The sequence below is a fragment of the Hippocampus zosterae genome, chromosome 1 (assembly GCF_025434085.1).
Source record: "Hippocampus zosterae strain Florida chromosome 1, ASM2543408v3, whole genome shotgun sequence".
NCBI classification, from domain to species: domain Eukaryota; kingdom Metazoa; phylum Chordata; class Actinopteri; order Syngnathiformes; family Syngnathidae; genus Hippocampus; species Hippocampus zosterae.
This window is the reverse complement of record NC_067451.1, coordinates 3,230,578-3,245,206: the sequence shown is the minus strand read 5'-3', so window position 1 is coordinate 3,245,206 and position 14,629 is coordinate 3,230,578. Positions and strand designations below refer to the sequence as shown.

The window sequence follows — 14,629 nt, the reverse complement described above, 5'->3', positions numbered from 1 at the left end:
AAATTTATTGCAGCTGCGATGCTATCTTGTCCACCGTGTGTTGGTGTACAAATAAAACGGCGTCAACGAGGTCGAAATGTTTTATAGTCCACGAGACAGCAAAAAGATTTCAATCAAATGCAAACACGGATTTAAAAGTGCCATTAAATGTAGACGAAACTTGCGTGGATGTGGAAAAATGACATTAAAAAAAAGGTCACACGAGTGCAATGAGGCCTGCTATTTAAATTAATGTTAACTGTTGCCAAGCAGTCATCATATCGACAAAGCCAAAAATGCCGGAGAACTTCATTGCTGGAGAGAAGTTCCAAAAAATGTGATGCAAATAGGAGAACTGCGGACAGGAACGTGAGCAAATAGAATCAACATGCAAGTCATAGAAAAAGTCCACACACCCTTGTTCAAACTTGAGAGTTTGGTGATATGAAAATTACATTTACCATTATATAACTTTTTCCACCCATCATGTGACTAGAGGCCTGTAACACTCAATTGGAGGAAAACAGCGGTTGCAGAAGTGCGCACACCCTCTGAAAATAGGGATGGATGTAAAGTATTCAGAATTAATCACATTCAAAGTCCGGGTATTTACATCTCCATTTTTTTCCCTCGATTGCACTGGACATGTTCTAATTCACATTAAAAGGTGGAAAAAGTTTTGAACTTATTTATCATAGTTTTATATTTTTATATCATAAAAACCTCACATTAAAACAGTGGAGTGTGCACTTTTTATATGCACTGTAAACAGTGTACATTTCACGACTGAGGCAAAGAGCACGTATGTAGTTCAGCACTCCTCGATCACTGTGCCACCCGAGGAGGAGTAAAGTTTTTTCTTGACAAGTCGGAAGCCTCGACTCAGTTTCAGCGCGCGTCTAAAGGACGGCGCGAAGCAGGTGCCCATAAAAAGCAAGTCGCGCAAGCTGGGCCAGACGGCGGCGTCCTGTTTGAGCACTAGAGTCAGCTCAAAGGTGGGCACCACGCTGGCGTCGTAAACCAAGCGCTCCAGTCGATTGCAGCCCTTGTCCATTTCCAGGACGACGTCCAGGACGCAGCCGCGCAAGCCGCACGGCTCGCAGGATGCCAACCGCAGCATTTGCCCTGCGATCCGCCGCGTGAGCTGCTCCGGGACCAGCACAGTGGCACAGTGGAGGGTCGACCTTTTTGCTCGCGACAGGCAGCTCTCTAGCATTTTGGCCAACCGGAGACAGCTTCTGTCCTTGGTGGCTTCCGAATTCCTCTGGCTCTCGGCCCACCAGGGCTCCCAAAAATCCGGTTCTAGAGTGATTGGAAATATTTTATTCAGGGCTGTGGGAAATGCTTCTTTTCACCTTCCTATCTCATGATGTATCTCGAGTAATACACATTGTGACAAAAGGGTGCTCAACCGTTATACAGCCACTCATTCAGTCCATTACACAAATTATTGATTAAAAATTATTGAAAATTATATAAAAATTATATATGATTTTAGTTTTAGATCCAAGCTTTTAAAATTTGTTTTACAACTTTACCATATTCCATTTACAATAACAAATAAACCAATGCTAAAATTAACAGCGCTGGGGGAGGGAGTCGAGATGAAAAGTGTATCAGTTCAATGTTAACGCTACGAAAATTGTTTTGTTTTTATCTTTATTGAACAAGTCAAAATACAATTCTCAGTAAACAGAAAACAAAACGAACACGTTATTAATACATACAGCTGTAAAAACTGTTGAGATACAGGCTGAAGGAATTTATGACACCAAAGACGTCATCAATCCGCGCGCTCTAACAAGCACCAATTAAACCGGCAAAAGAGGCAACATAACTCACCCTTTTCGAAGGAAGTCTGGTCGTTTCTCCACTCAGCCACGTCGCAGGTGTACTCGTTTGATTTGGGTTTCAAGGTGCTTGTGGCAACCATTTTGACGCAGTTTCTTCACTATTCTTGAGGTGGGGGGGGGGGGGGTTAGGCGTGTGTTGGGAGGGTAATGAATTGGAGATTAGCTCATCAGGTCCCGAATTTGACAACCACACACAAATCAAAAACTCACCTTATAGTTAGCAATAAATAAACTTGGATAGTTTCCTTTTCATAAATTAGATGACAAACATACAAATATATAGTTACATGAACCCACAAATGACACTGCAACGGACGAATCATTGCTCCCGCTGCCGCCATCGATTTATAACTTCCCCCGGGGTCAGCTGACTCAGAAGCTTGACCAATCAAGTGCCACGGCCTTTCTCATTGGCTACATAATCAAGCTCGGCATGAAATCATTGGCCGGTACCTGCGAAGAACACTTTGGCTGCTGGACACATATACTGTACTGTTATTATACAGTAGAAAGCAAATAACCGAATCAAAAATACAGTAGACGAATGAACGCTCGACGTGGACAATCTGATTTGGCCAACACCTGCAATGAACACTTTGGCTACTACACTCTGGATGTTGGCTGATGTCTCAGTAACAGGATCTTGACCCCCCTCCCCAACCCGCCCCCTCACTCAGCTGGCCTGAGGTCAAGGAATCTGACAGGCCAGAGAGGGTTTCCCGCGGTCACATGCAGCTGCCTTTCAACACATGGACATATACAGTAGGGGGAAAAAAAAACCTTGACCTACATTTTATACCTCGTCATAAAATCCTTACAAGCCTTTTAACTGTGCATTATGTGGGACAAGCGAACGAAAATGCAAACAAGTGCATTCCCCACCCCCCCGTCACTGGGGAATGCACTCATACGGACTTGGCCAGAGTCGCATTACAAAGGTTGCAGATCGTCTCATCGAACTCAGGAAGGAGGTCACGGGAGCTTTAAGATCGTTTTTTTCTTTTGGGGGGGTCTGGGTGGCGGGTATTATTTCGTTTTAGTGGGTCACGCTTGGTTGGCTTGGATGGATTTTTCACATCGGCCACCGAGATCTCGCTGGCACGTGTCACCAGCCTCAGAAAATGGCCCTTGGTAATAAACACCGGCTTATGAAGAGGAGGTCATGCTGCATTTGTGTCCTTGTTTTAGTGGTTCATCCTCACTGAGTGGTCAAGCAGTTAAAAAAAAAACAGCATCATTTCAAATATATGCCACAGAAATAGGGTCAAATTTGGATTTATTAGACAACTAATCCTTTTCTGTATGTCTAACTACAAATATTTGCAGAATGCATTTTCTTGACAACATGTAAATACGGTTCCAAAATAATAGCACGGTTTAAAAACAAACAAACATGTCGCAAACAAACATGTCGCAAGAAATTAAACGTCGGATATGAGCATGGGTGAATACGATGAATAAGAGAAGGATCTGATTCTAACTGGGCTTACCTTTGTTGACACACCATTGAAATAAGTTCAGAAAAGACCCAAAGAGTGTTGCAGTCTTTTGTTTGTACAATGAGAACAATTTTATTCTACTGTCGGCAGGATCTCGCGGGGCCTTTTCATTTCCTGCTTGTTGGACATGAAAAGGTTACTGGAGGTCGAGAGGCCGCTCCACCATGATGCCTGGCCACTTCATTTCATCTTGCAGCTGGAACAAATGGTGAAGGAAAAGAACGAGGATGAGACTTTGTGTCGTTTCAGAAAGAGACACTAGGTGGTGCTGCTGCTACGCAACACACAGCATAGACCTGGCGAGACCTGAAAAGTGACGAAAAGCAATTCGTGTCTAAACTGGAAGGAGGAGACGCTTGTGATCGAGTGTCAAACAACAGAATGATCTTTTATTTCTCCGGAGCTCGTTTTTGGAGTATTTTGTGAAGCGTTTCTAAAGGAATCCAACATACAGCTACGCCATAAACCCTTTCTTCCTCTACGGAGTTCCTTCAAAGTGACTCAACTTCCCGGTGAAGTTCACGTCCAAGTCAAGTGTTGATAAACCACAAAAACCACTCAACATCCATGGGAGCATCCACCGGGCACACACACACACACACACACACACACACACACACAGATACATACCGGATACAAGGAAACACACATTCAAGATACACACGTTACGCACAAAAGACGCATTCTTGTGTGTGTGAGCGTGTGTCCGAGTGACGCTGACATTTTGTAGGCACACAATAGCCCCTGCCCAAAACAAATGCGTGTTTATGTTAGGAAGCGGCTAACTTTTGGGTCCTGCCGCTGGCTGGAGGGCGGCTGCTCCAAATCACAGGAAACACCTTCTGCGGCCCAGTCCAGGCCCGAAACTTGCGCGCACACACGCAGCACAATAAGATATTAAAAGGCCGCCACTTCCCGCCTGGCTAAAAGGCAGGAAGCACGGCCTGCACGCTGAAGACAGCTCACCGTTCTCGTCGCCACCTGACGACTTGACGCCGAGAAGCAGGACGCCGTCTTTGGTGCTTTCCGGGCGAGTCTGGAAGGACGCGCTGCGGACACACATGGGGAATGAGGACGGCCCGAGGCTCATTTGTGAGCGCACGGTCAACGCAAGGCGAGCCTTTGCAATTGCAACTTACTTCTCAGTTCCAGTATCAATCGTCTCTGCAGAAAAAAAAAAAACATTAAATTAAAAACACGTCACACTTGACCTGACATGAACGTCAGTAGCGTACCCGTGTGGTCGTGGATCTTCTTGCATTGGAACTTGAGGATGATGATGGCGGCGGAGGCGACCAGCAGGACGAGCAAAACAATCCACCACAGTCTTTTGTCTGTTGCTGAAAACAGAAAAAAATCAAATCAAATAGATCAAATCAAGCACGGCCGGGCGCAGTTTCAAGCGGCCCGGTCAGTCCCTCACCTGCTTTTGCCACCTCTTTGTCACCGTCGCCACCCTGAGGACCTTGTGGATCACAATCAGAATCATTTTTGGTTCAAACATTTTTTTGTCAGGCTATCGTGAACGAAAACGGAATGTTAAATGAAATGCTCCTTTAAAAAAAAGGTAACTGCAATTTATGTTTTTGACACCAAATGATGAAAATATTCATTGGGACCAAAAACAGAGTTGCAAATTGTCACGGCTTAACAGTGTTACCTCGACTTACGAAATGAATTGGTTCTGGAAGAAATTTCTTAACTGGAAAATGTTGTAAGTACAGACACCTTTTCCATGTAAATGCGCTAATCCAGGGGGGTCAAACTCATTTTTCTTACGGGCCAGATTTTAGTTAGTTTCCCTGGGAGGGCCGTTATGACTGAAATCATATAGAGAAATCAAAAATAACGGTTGCTACACCTATTGTGTAAGATTATTGTAATGAGGGCTTTGGTAACAAGAAAAGGCTTGCAGTGTCACTCTTATTTATTACAAATGAGAATTTGAAATTTTGGTCGTGATTTTTAGAAAGCATCATAAAAGTTGACATCTTTAATTTGCTTTCGCGGGCCACATAAAATGATGTGGCGGGCCAGATCTGGCCCCGGGCCTTGAGTTTGACACCTATGTCCTAATCCCTTCCGAGGCCCCCCCAAATTCAGACATAATCGTTTTATAAAGCATCAAAATATGTAACCAATACATGCTACAATGAGATGATTGCGCAATAAACGAGAGTTGTGCCTAATGTATAAAACAAAGAATAAAGAACAAAAATGATGGTCATTTAACTTTTAACTGCGTAATCATAGGTTTGTTTTTTTTTTTGCCTCGTTAGTTCATGTTCTCTCTCAGAAGTGTTTTTTTTCTCCCCTGGCGTTTTGTAAACAACTGAGCAAAGGACTTTTGCTTTTGTCGTCTTGTAACAATCCTTTGAAAATGTCCAAGGCAAACATCAGCGACCGCCTGACTGGTGAGCACTTTTTCTGGCTGATTCACATTTATGTAAAACTATCGGAGCGCTTCGATTTATCTACACGCATAGACACACACGGTAGAGGTCCCTCTTAGCCAATGGGATGCCAGGAAGATGCTCGGTTATAGCCAATGGCAGAGCAGCTTGAAGTATGTTGCGTTCAGGAAAATCGGAGTTGCGAGAAGCAGCCCACACTGTAATATTTCCCTTTCGTAATAAGAGGCAATATATTCCTGTTAAGGCATTTCGTATGAAGAGACGTTCGTAAATAGAGGTAAATGATGTTAACTGTTGTCCAGTTTCTTATGAAAGCTCACTAGAACGGTCGCGAGGTGATTTACCGGGACTTTTCTCTGTGGTCCGGCCCGTCTCGTGCCGGGGCATCACTGAAAAGTACAACGGAGAGTTGTTGAAAGGAAAACAATAGCATGACGAATCCGTGTGGAGAAGACACTACAGTACCGTTGTCAGGTTGCGGCGGGGCCAGGGTGGGGCTGGGTCCTATTTAGATTTCAATCACTTTTAGTCGTGAGTTCTGTGCGAGTCGACTGTGCGGTCCTCTTTTCGCTTTTACCTTGAATCTGGCTGGTCGTTCTGTCCATCTGAGAGCCGACGGTCCTCGGCTGGATGCTGTTATTTGCCGCAGCTTCTGTTGACGCTGCTCGTGAACATACACACAAAAAAAAACCACTTATCGAGGACCAGTTGCTGCGAAGCGAGGCGCAAATACGGAAGCGAAAGCTCCAACTTTTCTCGGCCGCCGTGGCCGCTGGCGACGTCACGTACGGCTGCGTGGACATCGGCGCGGTAGTCGCTGCCGTCACCGCCGCCGGGATTGTTTTTGCTGAGGAAAAAAAAAAGGGTCGATATCAATATGGCGCCGTCTATTGAGATGTTTGACACACTCACTGCTCTCCGCGGGCTTTTGGGTGGTTCCTGGTGGAGGCGCACGGTTTGTCGGTGCCGCGGTCTGAGCTGCAGACGTTGCCTGTGCTGCTCAAGGGCACAAAAGAGCAAAATAAACCAGTGGCCAACACTTAGGTGGTATCAAAAAGAGGCCCGGATCGATGAACATCTTTGAAGGCCAATGCTGATTGGGCAGAATAAAATTCAGAGAACCGATTCAAGAATATATAGAATTAATAAAATAAACGTCATTTTTGGTCCGCTAAGCTTGACAACAATAAATAATAGACTTACAGGCAGAACATTTTATTGTATTACAATACTTTCAGTTGAACTTTACAACAGAGAGAAAAATCTTCCAATTACTTGCCGATATTTGGCAGGAAGGTCATATGTTGCGTGTGATAAAAATAAACAAAAATCGGCCTCGTTGTTGTTTTTTTTGGGGGGGGGGGCAATTTTAAAAGAGCTAATACTGGCCAGACCATTAATCGGTCGGTTCCTCGTATGCAACGTTTCTATTCACCCTGGTTGCTTTTTGTCGTCGCTTTGATTGTCGTTGGACTCTCCGTCTGCTGCTTCTCGACAACTTCCTCTGTTGACACTTTGAAGCAGACCGACATGGAGAAGGAGCGGCACATTTTAGTTCACAAAGTAGCATCAGACGCAATTTGCATATACAGTGTGTGCCTTGAGATCATATTGAACCACAGTTTTGTCTTTATGCTAAAACATCACGGTAAACACTAACAGAGAGCGAGTGTCCTGGTGTTCTAACCCTTTCAGGAACGGACATTTGAACACAACGGGTTATGTAACGCATCAAAAACTCGTGATACTTGTAGGCATAAATTCTTTATCCTCCTCGAAGAAAGGCGACTATTACAGCAGTTTACTGAGGAGCCGAGACGGTCTCCATCCACAGTATATCCATAGGTTTGTATTATACTGGGGTGGCTCGGTAGTCCAGTGGTTAGCACGTCGGCTTCACAGTGCAGAGGTACCGGGTTCGATTCCAGCTCCGGCCTCTGTGTGTGGAGTTTGCATGTTCTCAACCGGGCCTGCGTGGGTTTTCTCCGGGTACCGCATGGTTTCCTCCCATATTCCAAAAACATGCATGGCAGGCTGATTGAACACTCTAAATTGTCCCTAGGTGTGAGTGTGGGTGTGGATGGTTGTTCGTCTCTGTGTGCCCTGCGATAGGCTGGCAACCGGTTCAGGGTGTCCCCCGCCTACGGCCTGAAGATGGTTGGAATAGGCTCCAGCACCCTCCTCGACCCTTGTGAGGATACACGGATCGGAAAATGGATGGATGGTGTATTATACTGCCCTCTGGTGGCCAAGACATGCATACCAGAAGCACAATGTACATTGAAGTAAAAAAATAAAATGGCAAAAATGTCTTGACATTCATTTTTTTAATGATGTGCTCACTGAATGTTTTGACGCAGTACAAAATTGGTTGGGGTTCCAAAAAGTTGACAGAAGCGCAACTTCAGTTCACCCGGAAAGGTCAGGGTGCATTTCAAGTTCGTCCGGAAATGAAGTTTGTGAAGTTGTGTATACACAACAATTGTTAGATTATTTTTTTTAATGATTCCCATCACTCTTGCCTCCTTGTCATTGCAGTTGACATCGTCCGCTGGGAGAGACCGAAGCTGCATCCTGTGCTCCCGCGCTATTGTTGTCCCCCTTAACCTTTGAATCTGCACTTCCTCTCCTTGCACTTGTCAGAGGTGAGGAACACGACTCGACAAGACGTGCACGACCCCGTTCAAATTAAACGGAAGAAGATTTTATTCCGGCGAGTAGCATTTGTCTTTCTTAGCTCCTTCGCTATTTCCTCCAGATTTCATTTCGATGCCCTCTGAGAGTGACGGCACTTTGGTTCCTAACGATATCCCCTCCTGGATCATCTGTCGGGGCCAGCGGCGAGCCGATAAGAGCTATTTCGGCGTCGCAAACAGAAGATAAACAAAAACACGAAGGGACTTTTTCCTCTGCGTCAACCAAACGAGTCGCATTGTCGCTCTGTCCCTCGAGGGCTCATTTGCGCATGCCTGCTTTGATGGTTCAAAGCATCAGCGTTCCCCGGATGGACAAATCAAAGTTGCGCCAAGTCAACTTGGATTTGTTCCATTGGGAGACAGTCCAAAATGCCCAAAATTGTTTGGTGATTGACAGATAGTGAAGAATTTTTTCTAAATGGAAGCTGTAAACTGTTTACTGCTACTCCTGGTTAACATATCCATCCATCCATTTTCTAATCCGTTTCTCCTCACGAGGGTCGCGGGCACGCCGGAGCCTATCGCAGGTGTCTTCGGGCAGCGGGCGGGGCACACCCTGAACTGGGTGTCAGCCAATCGCAGGGCACACAGAGATGAACAACCATCCGTGCACACAATCACACCTCGGGACAATTCAGAGTGTTCTATTAACTGGCCGTGCATGTTTTTTTTTTGGAATGTGGGAGGAACCCGGAGTACCTGGAGAAAACCCTCGCTGGCACGGGGAAAACATGCAAACTCCCAACAAGAAGGCCGCAGCTGCATTCGAACCCTACACCTCTTTCTGGTTAGCATCTATTGCCGAGAAATATTATAACAATACTCAGGCATTTATTCTTTATCCTCTGCAAAGAGCAGCATATATTTTTTGTCTCCTAGTGTCGTGCTGCTCCTGATGTGCGCACGGGCCAAAAACTTCCAATTGTTTGTATTCATATAATTTGTCATGACTGTCGCTTTTTTTCTTTTTCATGAAGTACAACATTACAGGGTTGTATTTATCTTGTTAAAAACAAAAACAAAATCACGACAAAATCGCAAGGCACCACTGCATTGTATTCAAAATATGAGGTTGTTATACATTTGATGTTTTTTCAAAGCATAACACCCCTGTTGAAGATGCTCTGGAAAAAAAAAACCCAAAAAACAATGAAGCCGATTCTCTTACCTGGCGTGAAGACGTGAGCCGATGTTAGCAGGAGGACAAACACCCTGATGGTCTTCATGGCGACTTTGCGCGTCTAACTCCGTCGGAGCAGCGTATGGAAGAAAGACAAAAAAAACGGTGTTCAAGCCAGGGCGCGCCGCCGCTGCTCCTGCTTATTTCGGCACTTCCTTCCTCTCCCACACTGACGTGACGCGGGGGGGTGGGGGGGGGGGGGTGGGGGGGTCTGCCGAGACAAACAGGAGGGAGAAAAAGTGGAATTTAGGAAGAGCCAAAGTCTTCAACATTGTTCAGGTCAAATGTGACACTTGTTGACAGCAATAAAAACAACTGGAAATGTCATGACTTTTCCTTTCCTGACCATAAAATATTTTGTTCAAATGGACACAACATACTGTAGATATTTTTTTAAAAAGGTAAATTTACACAGTACCTTTCATTTGTGTCATTCAATGACCGGTCAGTGACGTCCAATGTTTATTTCGACAAAAGGCGTCTCTGAGCGTCGCAGTTTCGGACGTGTGCCGTACGTGCGGCCACACGCGTGCACCTTGGACCTTGAAAGTTGACAGTCATGCTTTGATGCTTCATTCATTTTCCTTTCCACGCAATAAAAGCGTCACTTCCTTTCAAATTCATCCATTTTATTCAAGTGAATTAAAACAAAAATATGTTTTCTTAAACGAATAAAATATAGCGAAAAAAAACCCAACAACAATGAGTAAGGGGGGGGGGGGGAGAAAGAACCAAAACTTTTAGCGCGTGGCGTCAAACCGTCAAAGGAGAGCGAGCAGCTCCTTGACGGCGACCACGGTCACGTCGGCGTAAAAGGCGCCCTCGTTGTCGCCTCCTCCGAACACCAGCAGTGTTTTGTCAGCTTGCTGCGCTTCGGCATCGTGGCCGCTGGCCGTCTCCATGGCGACGATGGAGTGACCCGCCCGGGCAAGTGACAGCTGCGGGAGCGTCACCTCCGTCCACATGTTTGTCTCTGACGTCAGGAAAAGAAAATTTGGGAAATTTTGCATTTTGTACATCACAACACCTTTTTATTGTATTGTATATTTTAAAAAAACAATTGATTAGGTGCACCTGCGCCATGCAAAGACGGCGACAACTGCTCACCTGTGTCGAAAACAAAGGCGTCACTGAGCGAGTTGTTTCCGTTATAGCCGCCGTGGATCAAGAACTTTGTGGCCGAGATGACGGCGTTGCCGTGCCAGCTGCGACAGGAACACACGCGCACGCGCCATGGTTATTGCTTTGGACAAAAAGTCACGAAATAACTAAAATCGGGGGGAAAAAAAAACCCACAACGATTTTTGTGAATGCTAAAATAAAAATAAACTGCGCCGTAAATGAAACTACAACTTATGTTTATAAGTGCACTGTATTGTTTTGTGTTTTTTGTTATTGTAAAGTGTCCTTGGGTGTCTTGAAAGGCGCTTGTAAATACAATTTATTATTATTATTATTATAAAACTAACTAAAGCTTTAATTAAAACGAAAATGTCCTTTGTTTAAGGAACAATCAACGTGATACACAAGAACGTATTTATATCGGAATTGCTGCGCACGCAAACAGAAGAGGGGATGTCAAACAGCCGCTTGAGAATTGTCGCTTATCTTACTTCATGACGCAACACTTTTGAAAAAAAAATCTTGCACTTGACAAAGACTCTCTAACAATATGTTTTAAAACTAAAACTAATACTAAAACTATTCATTCATTCATTCATTCATTCATCTTCTGTACCGCTTGATCCTCACTAGGGTCGCGGGGGGTGCTGGAGCCCATCCCAGCCGTCTCCGGGCAGTAGGCGGGGGACACCCTGAATCGGTTGCCAGCCAATCGCAGGGCACACATAGACGAACAACCATCCACGCTCACACTCACACCCAGGGACAATTTAGAGTGTTCAATCAGCCTGCCACGCATGTTTTTGGAATGTGGGAGGAAACCGGAGCACCCGGAGAAAACCCGCGCAGGCCCGGGGAGAACATGCAAAATTCACACAGGGAGGCCGGAGCTGGAATCGAACCCGGTACCTCTGCACTGTGAAGCCGACGTGCTAACCACTGGACTTCCGGGCCGCCCATATACTAAAACTAGCAAAATCTAAAAGAAAGCATTTTCAAATGAATTTAAAAAAATGAACAAACTAGCAGTCAAAATGAATCGAAACTAATTTGAAATGAAACGACAAAAAAAAACGATTGTGACCCTGGCACGCACACACACACACACAAACCAGAGTAAGACACACATGAAACACACATACTGCATGCACGCATGCAAGTTAACGATCCGAGTGAGTTTACCAACGAGGGGCGGGGCTTCTTCCACGTGTTTGAACAGCAGAAAACTCCATCAAGCCTGGGCAAAGAAACATCGTGTCAGTTACGGTGTTTATTTTGATGCACAGTCGAGGAAGTTGGGTGTGCGCCTCACCGAGGTCCAACACGAACATGTCGTTATAGCACACAGGTGTGTCCCACCCGCCGAATACGTAAATCTTCCCCTGCGGCATCACGCAAGCCGAGTGACTGCAATGCAAATTGGGACGAGATTGTTTTTTTGCACTGGCGAAGGCGGAAACGGAACGTTCAGCGAGGCTCACCCCGAGCGGGGGGGCGGGGCGTCGCCGATGACGATGGGCTGGTACCAGATGGACCGCTGGGGGTCGAAGATGTACAGGGAGTCGCTGCAGCCGTCTGGCTCCGGGTGGGGGCGAGGGTAAACCCCTCCCAGCACAAAGAGCTCCCCGCGAAACAGGCTGCAGCTGTGGTAAGCCAGCGGGGGAACCTTCCCTTGCGCCTGAACGACGCCGCCGCAGGTTTGATATTTAAAACGATATCACTTTGAACGTTCAATAGCTTCGGGCTAACTCACAATGCAAAATGCCATTCCTGGGCTAGCATAGCAAACATCCACATGGTGTCACACTTGATTAAGCCACGCATATTTGAACACAAACGGAAACAGACAAGAACGACAACCACCGTCAAATCCCCCCCTGCGCCCCAAGTTGATCCTGACCTCCACCATGGTCCACTTCCAGGTTTGCGTGTCCAGGATGTGGACGTCGTTGAACCACTTTTTGTTCTTGGAGCCGCCAAACACGAAGATGCGGTCGGAGTCCGGGTCGTAGACCGCCGTGTGACCGATCCTGGCCTCGGGAGTCGGACCCTGCGCCAGCGTCTCGGCCGGCACCCAGGACAGGTCCTCTGTGGGACAGGAACGCGAGCTCAGAGGAAAATGTATTTTCCAGATGTTGCATAATGTCCGATATCATACACGTGACAGACCTGTGCAGAGCTTCCACAAAGGATCTTTGCAGAACTGCATCCTGGCTCCTTGACCTCCAATCAAGATGGCCGTCTGGGCGTCAATGGGGCATAGCATTTGACCCCAGCGACCCGACGGCCCTGACGGCAGCGCTGCTGGTGCATCGTAGGGAAAGTTATCGTGAAATGTCGTGTTGAACCAACCATAAATCAAACTCAGCTCAGATGAATGCTAACAAACAATTCAAAACACCGTTGACGTGCAAAAGAACAGCATTGTTCATCTTCGTTTCCCTGCAAGGAACGGCTAATTTCACAGCAGCTAACCGAGGACTCGTGACCGTCTTTCTCACACAGCCCCGAGTTGATGATTCCTGCGATATTGAATATAGTATAGTTGAGACTCCTGCTGTATGTATCTATTTCTTGACACGGCCTCACCTCCTTGACTTTTGGCCGCATTGCCCCTGCCCAAGAAAAGTTTCTGCCGGCCTTTGGCGTGCCGTTGGACTTTCCGCGATGGTGCGGTTTGCTCCAAGCTGCTGTTGGGACACGTGTTCTCCACCTCCTCTTCAACCAGCCCGGCATCCTTGCCCATATCAAGCTCTCCGGCAGTGGCTCGCTTCCTCTTCTTTTTGCAGTTGAGCTCTTGGGGTGCAAGAGGAGCAGCAGCATGCTGGAAGCAGTAAGAAGAACACACGGACGATATTCGTGTCGTCATCCAGACAAAATAGCGAGCCTTGTCATATGACCTGAAGTGTATGTTTACCTTTGGCGTGTGGTCCTTGACGGCCAAAATGAGTGCTGGTTCCGGCCGATTGTCTTCCGCCTGAGGAAAAATTAACAGTTTCAATTCCTATCAGTAAGTGGTTGTGTTTTTTGGGGTAAACTTTCCCATCCAAAACATTTTTTTTACCATATGTCCTCCTTCCAGTGTAACAGTCAGGGTTGCACCATTCGTCCATGTCTCTTCTTCCCATTGCTCCCAGGACAGACACCTATGGGAATCCCCAAATCATCAAAAATATTGAATCTAGTAGAAAGATTTCTTAATTCGACATTTCCGAATTGTAGTAGGACATGATAGAAACATTTACTTTATATTTCACAAGTGTACCTGTTCCGAGTGCTCACACACTCTCGTTTAGGCGGCTAACCTGTTATAAGGAGTCAGCTTCCCGATGGTGATGGGCGTCCGATGAGCGTCGTAGAGGTCCGCGTTGACGCAAGTCCTCTCACCCCAAGGTCCGCTGCTAAACAGCACCACCTGCTGGACTTTTGGCGGAATGGCAACTGACACCAGTCGGGGTCCTTCGTCGCTGCCCCCGGAAAGAAATGTGTAAACTTTGTAAAAATCAAGGTTTATTTTTGGAGTACTACGGAGGATAACAGAATAAATGGCCATATCTGAATGGAAGACTACGGTAAGCACGGAAAAACACATTGTGAAATGGAAGCCAATTTAAAACAATATTGCTCTTGAGTTAATGTTTTGCAGTCTTCGACGTACCCGAGGAGCCTTTGGGGTGACTCTTCTAGTCCGAATAACGCAAAAACTCCAAATTCCCCCATTTATCTCTCTGCAAAAGTTGAGTTTGTGCGTTTACTGCCGATTGCGTCTCCCGCCACTGATTCGTGTGTACGCAACTGTAGTTCCCACATCTCCAGTGAGTTTCATTGATTCTTTGTTTAGTGTGTCTGCGAGGGCGGTGTCTGTAATACTTTCTAATATCCGACA

General features: G+C 46.1%; 3 protein-coding genes and 1 long non-coding RNA gene across 5 annotated transcripts in view; 1 reads left to right on the top strand and 3 right to left on the bottom strand.

The window, feature by feature from the left end:
- Nucleotides 1–68: 68 nt before the first annotated feature.
- Nucleotides 69–2,948, bottom strand: LOC127601950 (DNA damage-inducible transcript 4-like protein). The gene is made up of 2 exons (XM_052067695.1): nt 1,822–2,948; nt 69–1,281 (listed from the first exon to the last, which is right to left on the bottom strand). Exons 1-2 carry the CDS (start codon nt 1,910–1,912, stop codon nt 791–793), a joined length of 582 nt encoding a protein of 193 aa, XP_051923655.1. The 5' UTR covers nt 1,913–2,948; the 3' UTR covers nt 69–790.
- A 143-nt stretch (nt 2,949–3,091) lies between these two features.
- LOC127601860 (proteoglycan 4-like) lies at nt 3,092–9,782 on the bottom strand. The gene is made up of 12 exons (XM_052067520.1): nt 9,610–9,782; nt 7,181–7,258; nt 6,658–6,741; nt 6,497–6,592; nt 6,323–6,406; nt 6,211–6,249; nt 6,090–6,134; nt 4,755–4,796; nt 4,567–4,671; nt 4,471–4,495; nt 4,298–4,380; nt 3,092–3,527 (listed from the first exon to the last, which is right to left on the bottom strand). The coding sequence occupies exons 1-12, from the start codon at nt 9,665–9,667 to the stop codon at nt 3,517–3,519; spliced, it is 750 nt and encodes a 249-aa protein (XP_051923480.1). The 5' UTR covers nt 9,668–9,782; the 3' UTR covers nt 3,092–3,516.
- The window catches only part of LOC127602020 (uncharacterized), a 40,442-nt gene continuing 33,070 nt past the window's right edge, over nt 7,258–14,629 (top strand). The window contains exon 1 of the long non-coding RNA XR_007962688.1: nt 7,258–7,654. This is a non-coding gene — a long non-coding RNA (uncharacterized LOC127602020). The remainder of the gene's footprint in view (nt 7,655–14,629) is intronic.
- krcp (kelch repeat-containing protein) lies at nt 10,234–14,577 on the bottom strand. 2 transcript variants are annotated; one of them, XM_052067319.1, is made up of 12 exons: nt 14,402–14,577; nt 14,049–14,210; nt 13,808–13,889; nt 13,661–13,720; nt 13,333–13,567; nt 12,913–13,047; nt 12,644–12,831; nt 12,225–12,421; nt 12,056–12,150; nt 11,926–11,980; nt 10,729–10,826; nt 10,234–10,594 (listed from the first exon to the last, which is right to left on the bottom strand). In XM_052067319.1, the coding sequence occupies exons 1-12, from the start codon at nt 14,461–14,463 to the stop codon at nt 10,383–10,385; spliced, it is 1,581 nt and encodes a 526-aa protein (XP_051923279.1). In that variant the 5' UTR covers nt 14,464–14,577; the 3' UTR covers nt 10,234–10,382. The 2 variants fall into 2 exon arrangements, with proteins under 2 accessions (XP_051923279.1, XP_051923280.1); XM_052067320.1 differs by having other exon boundaries at nt 12,913–13,044; nt 14,402–14,576.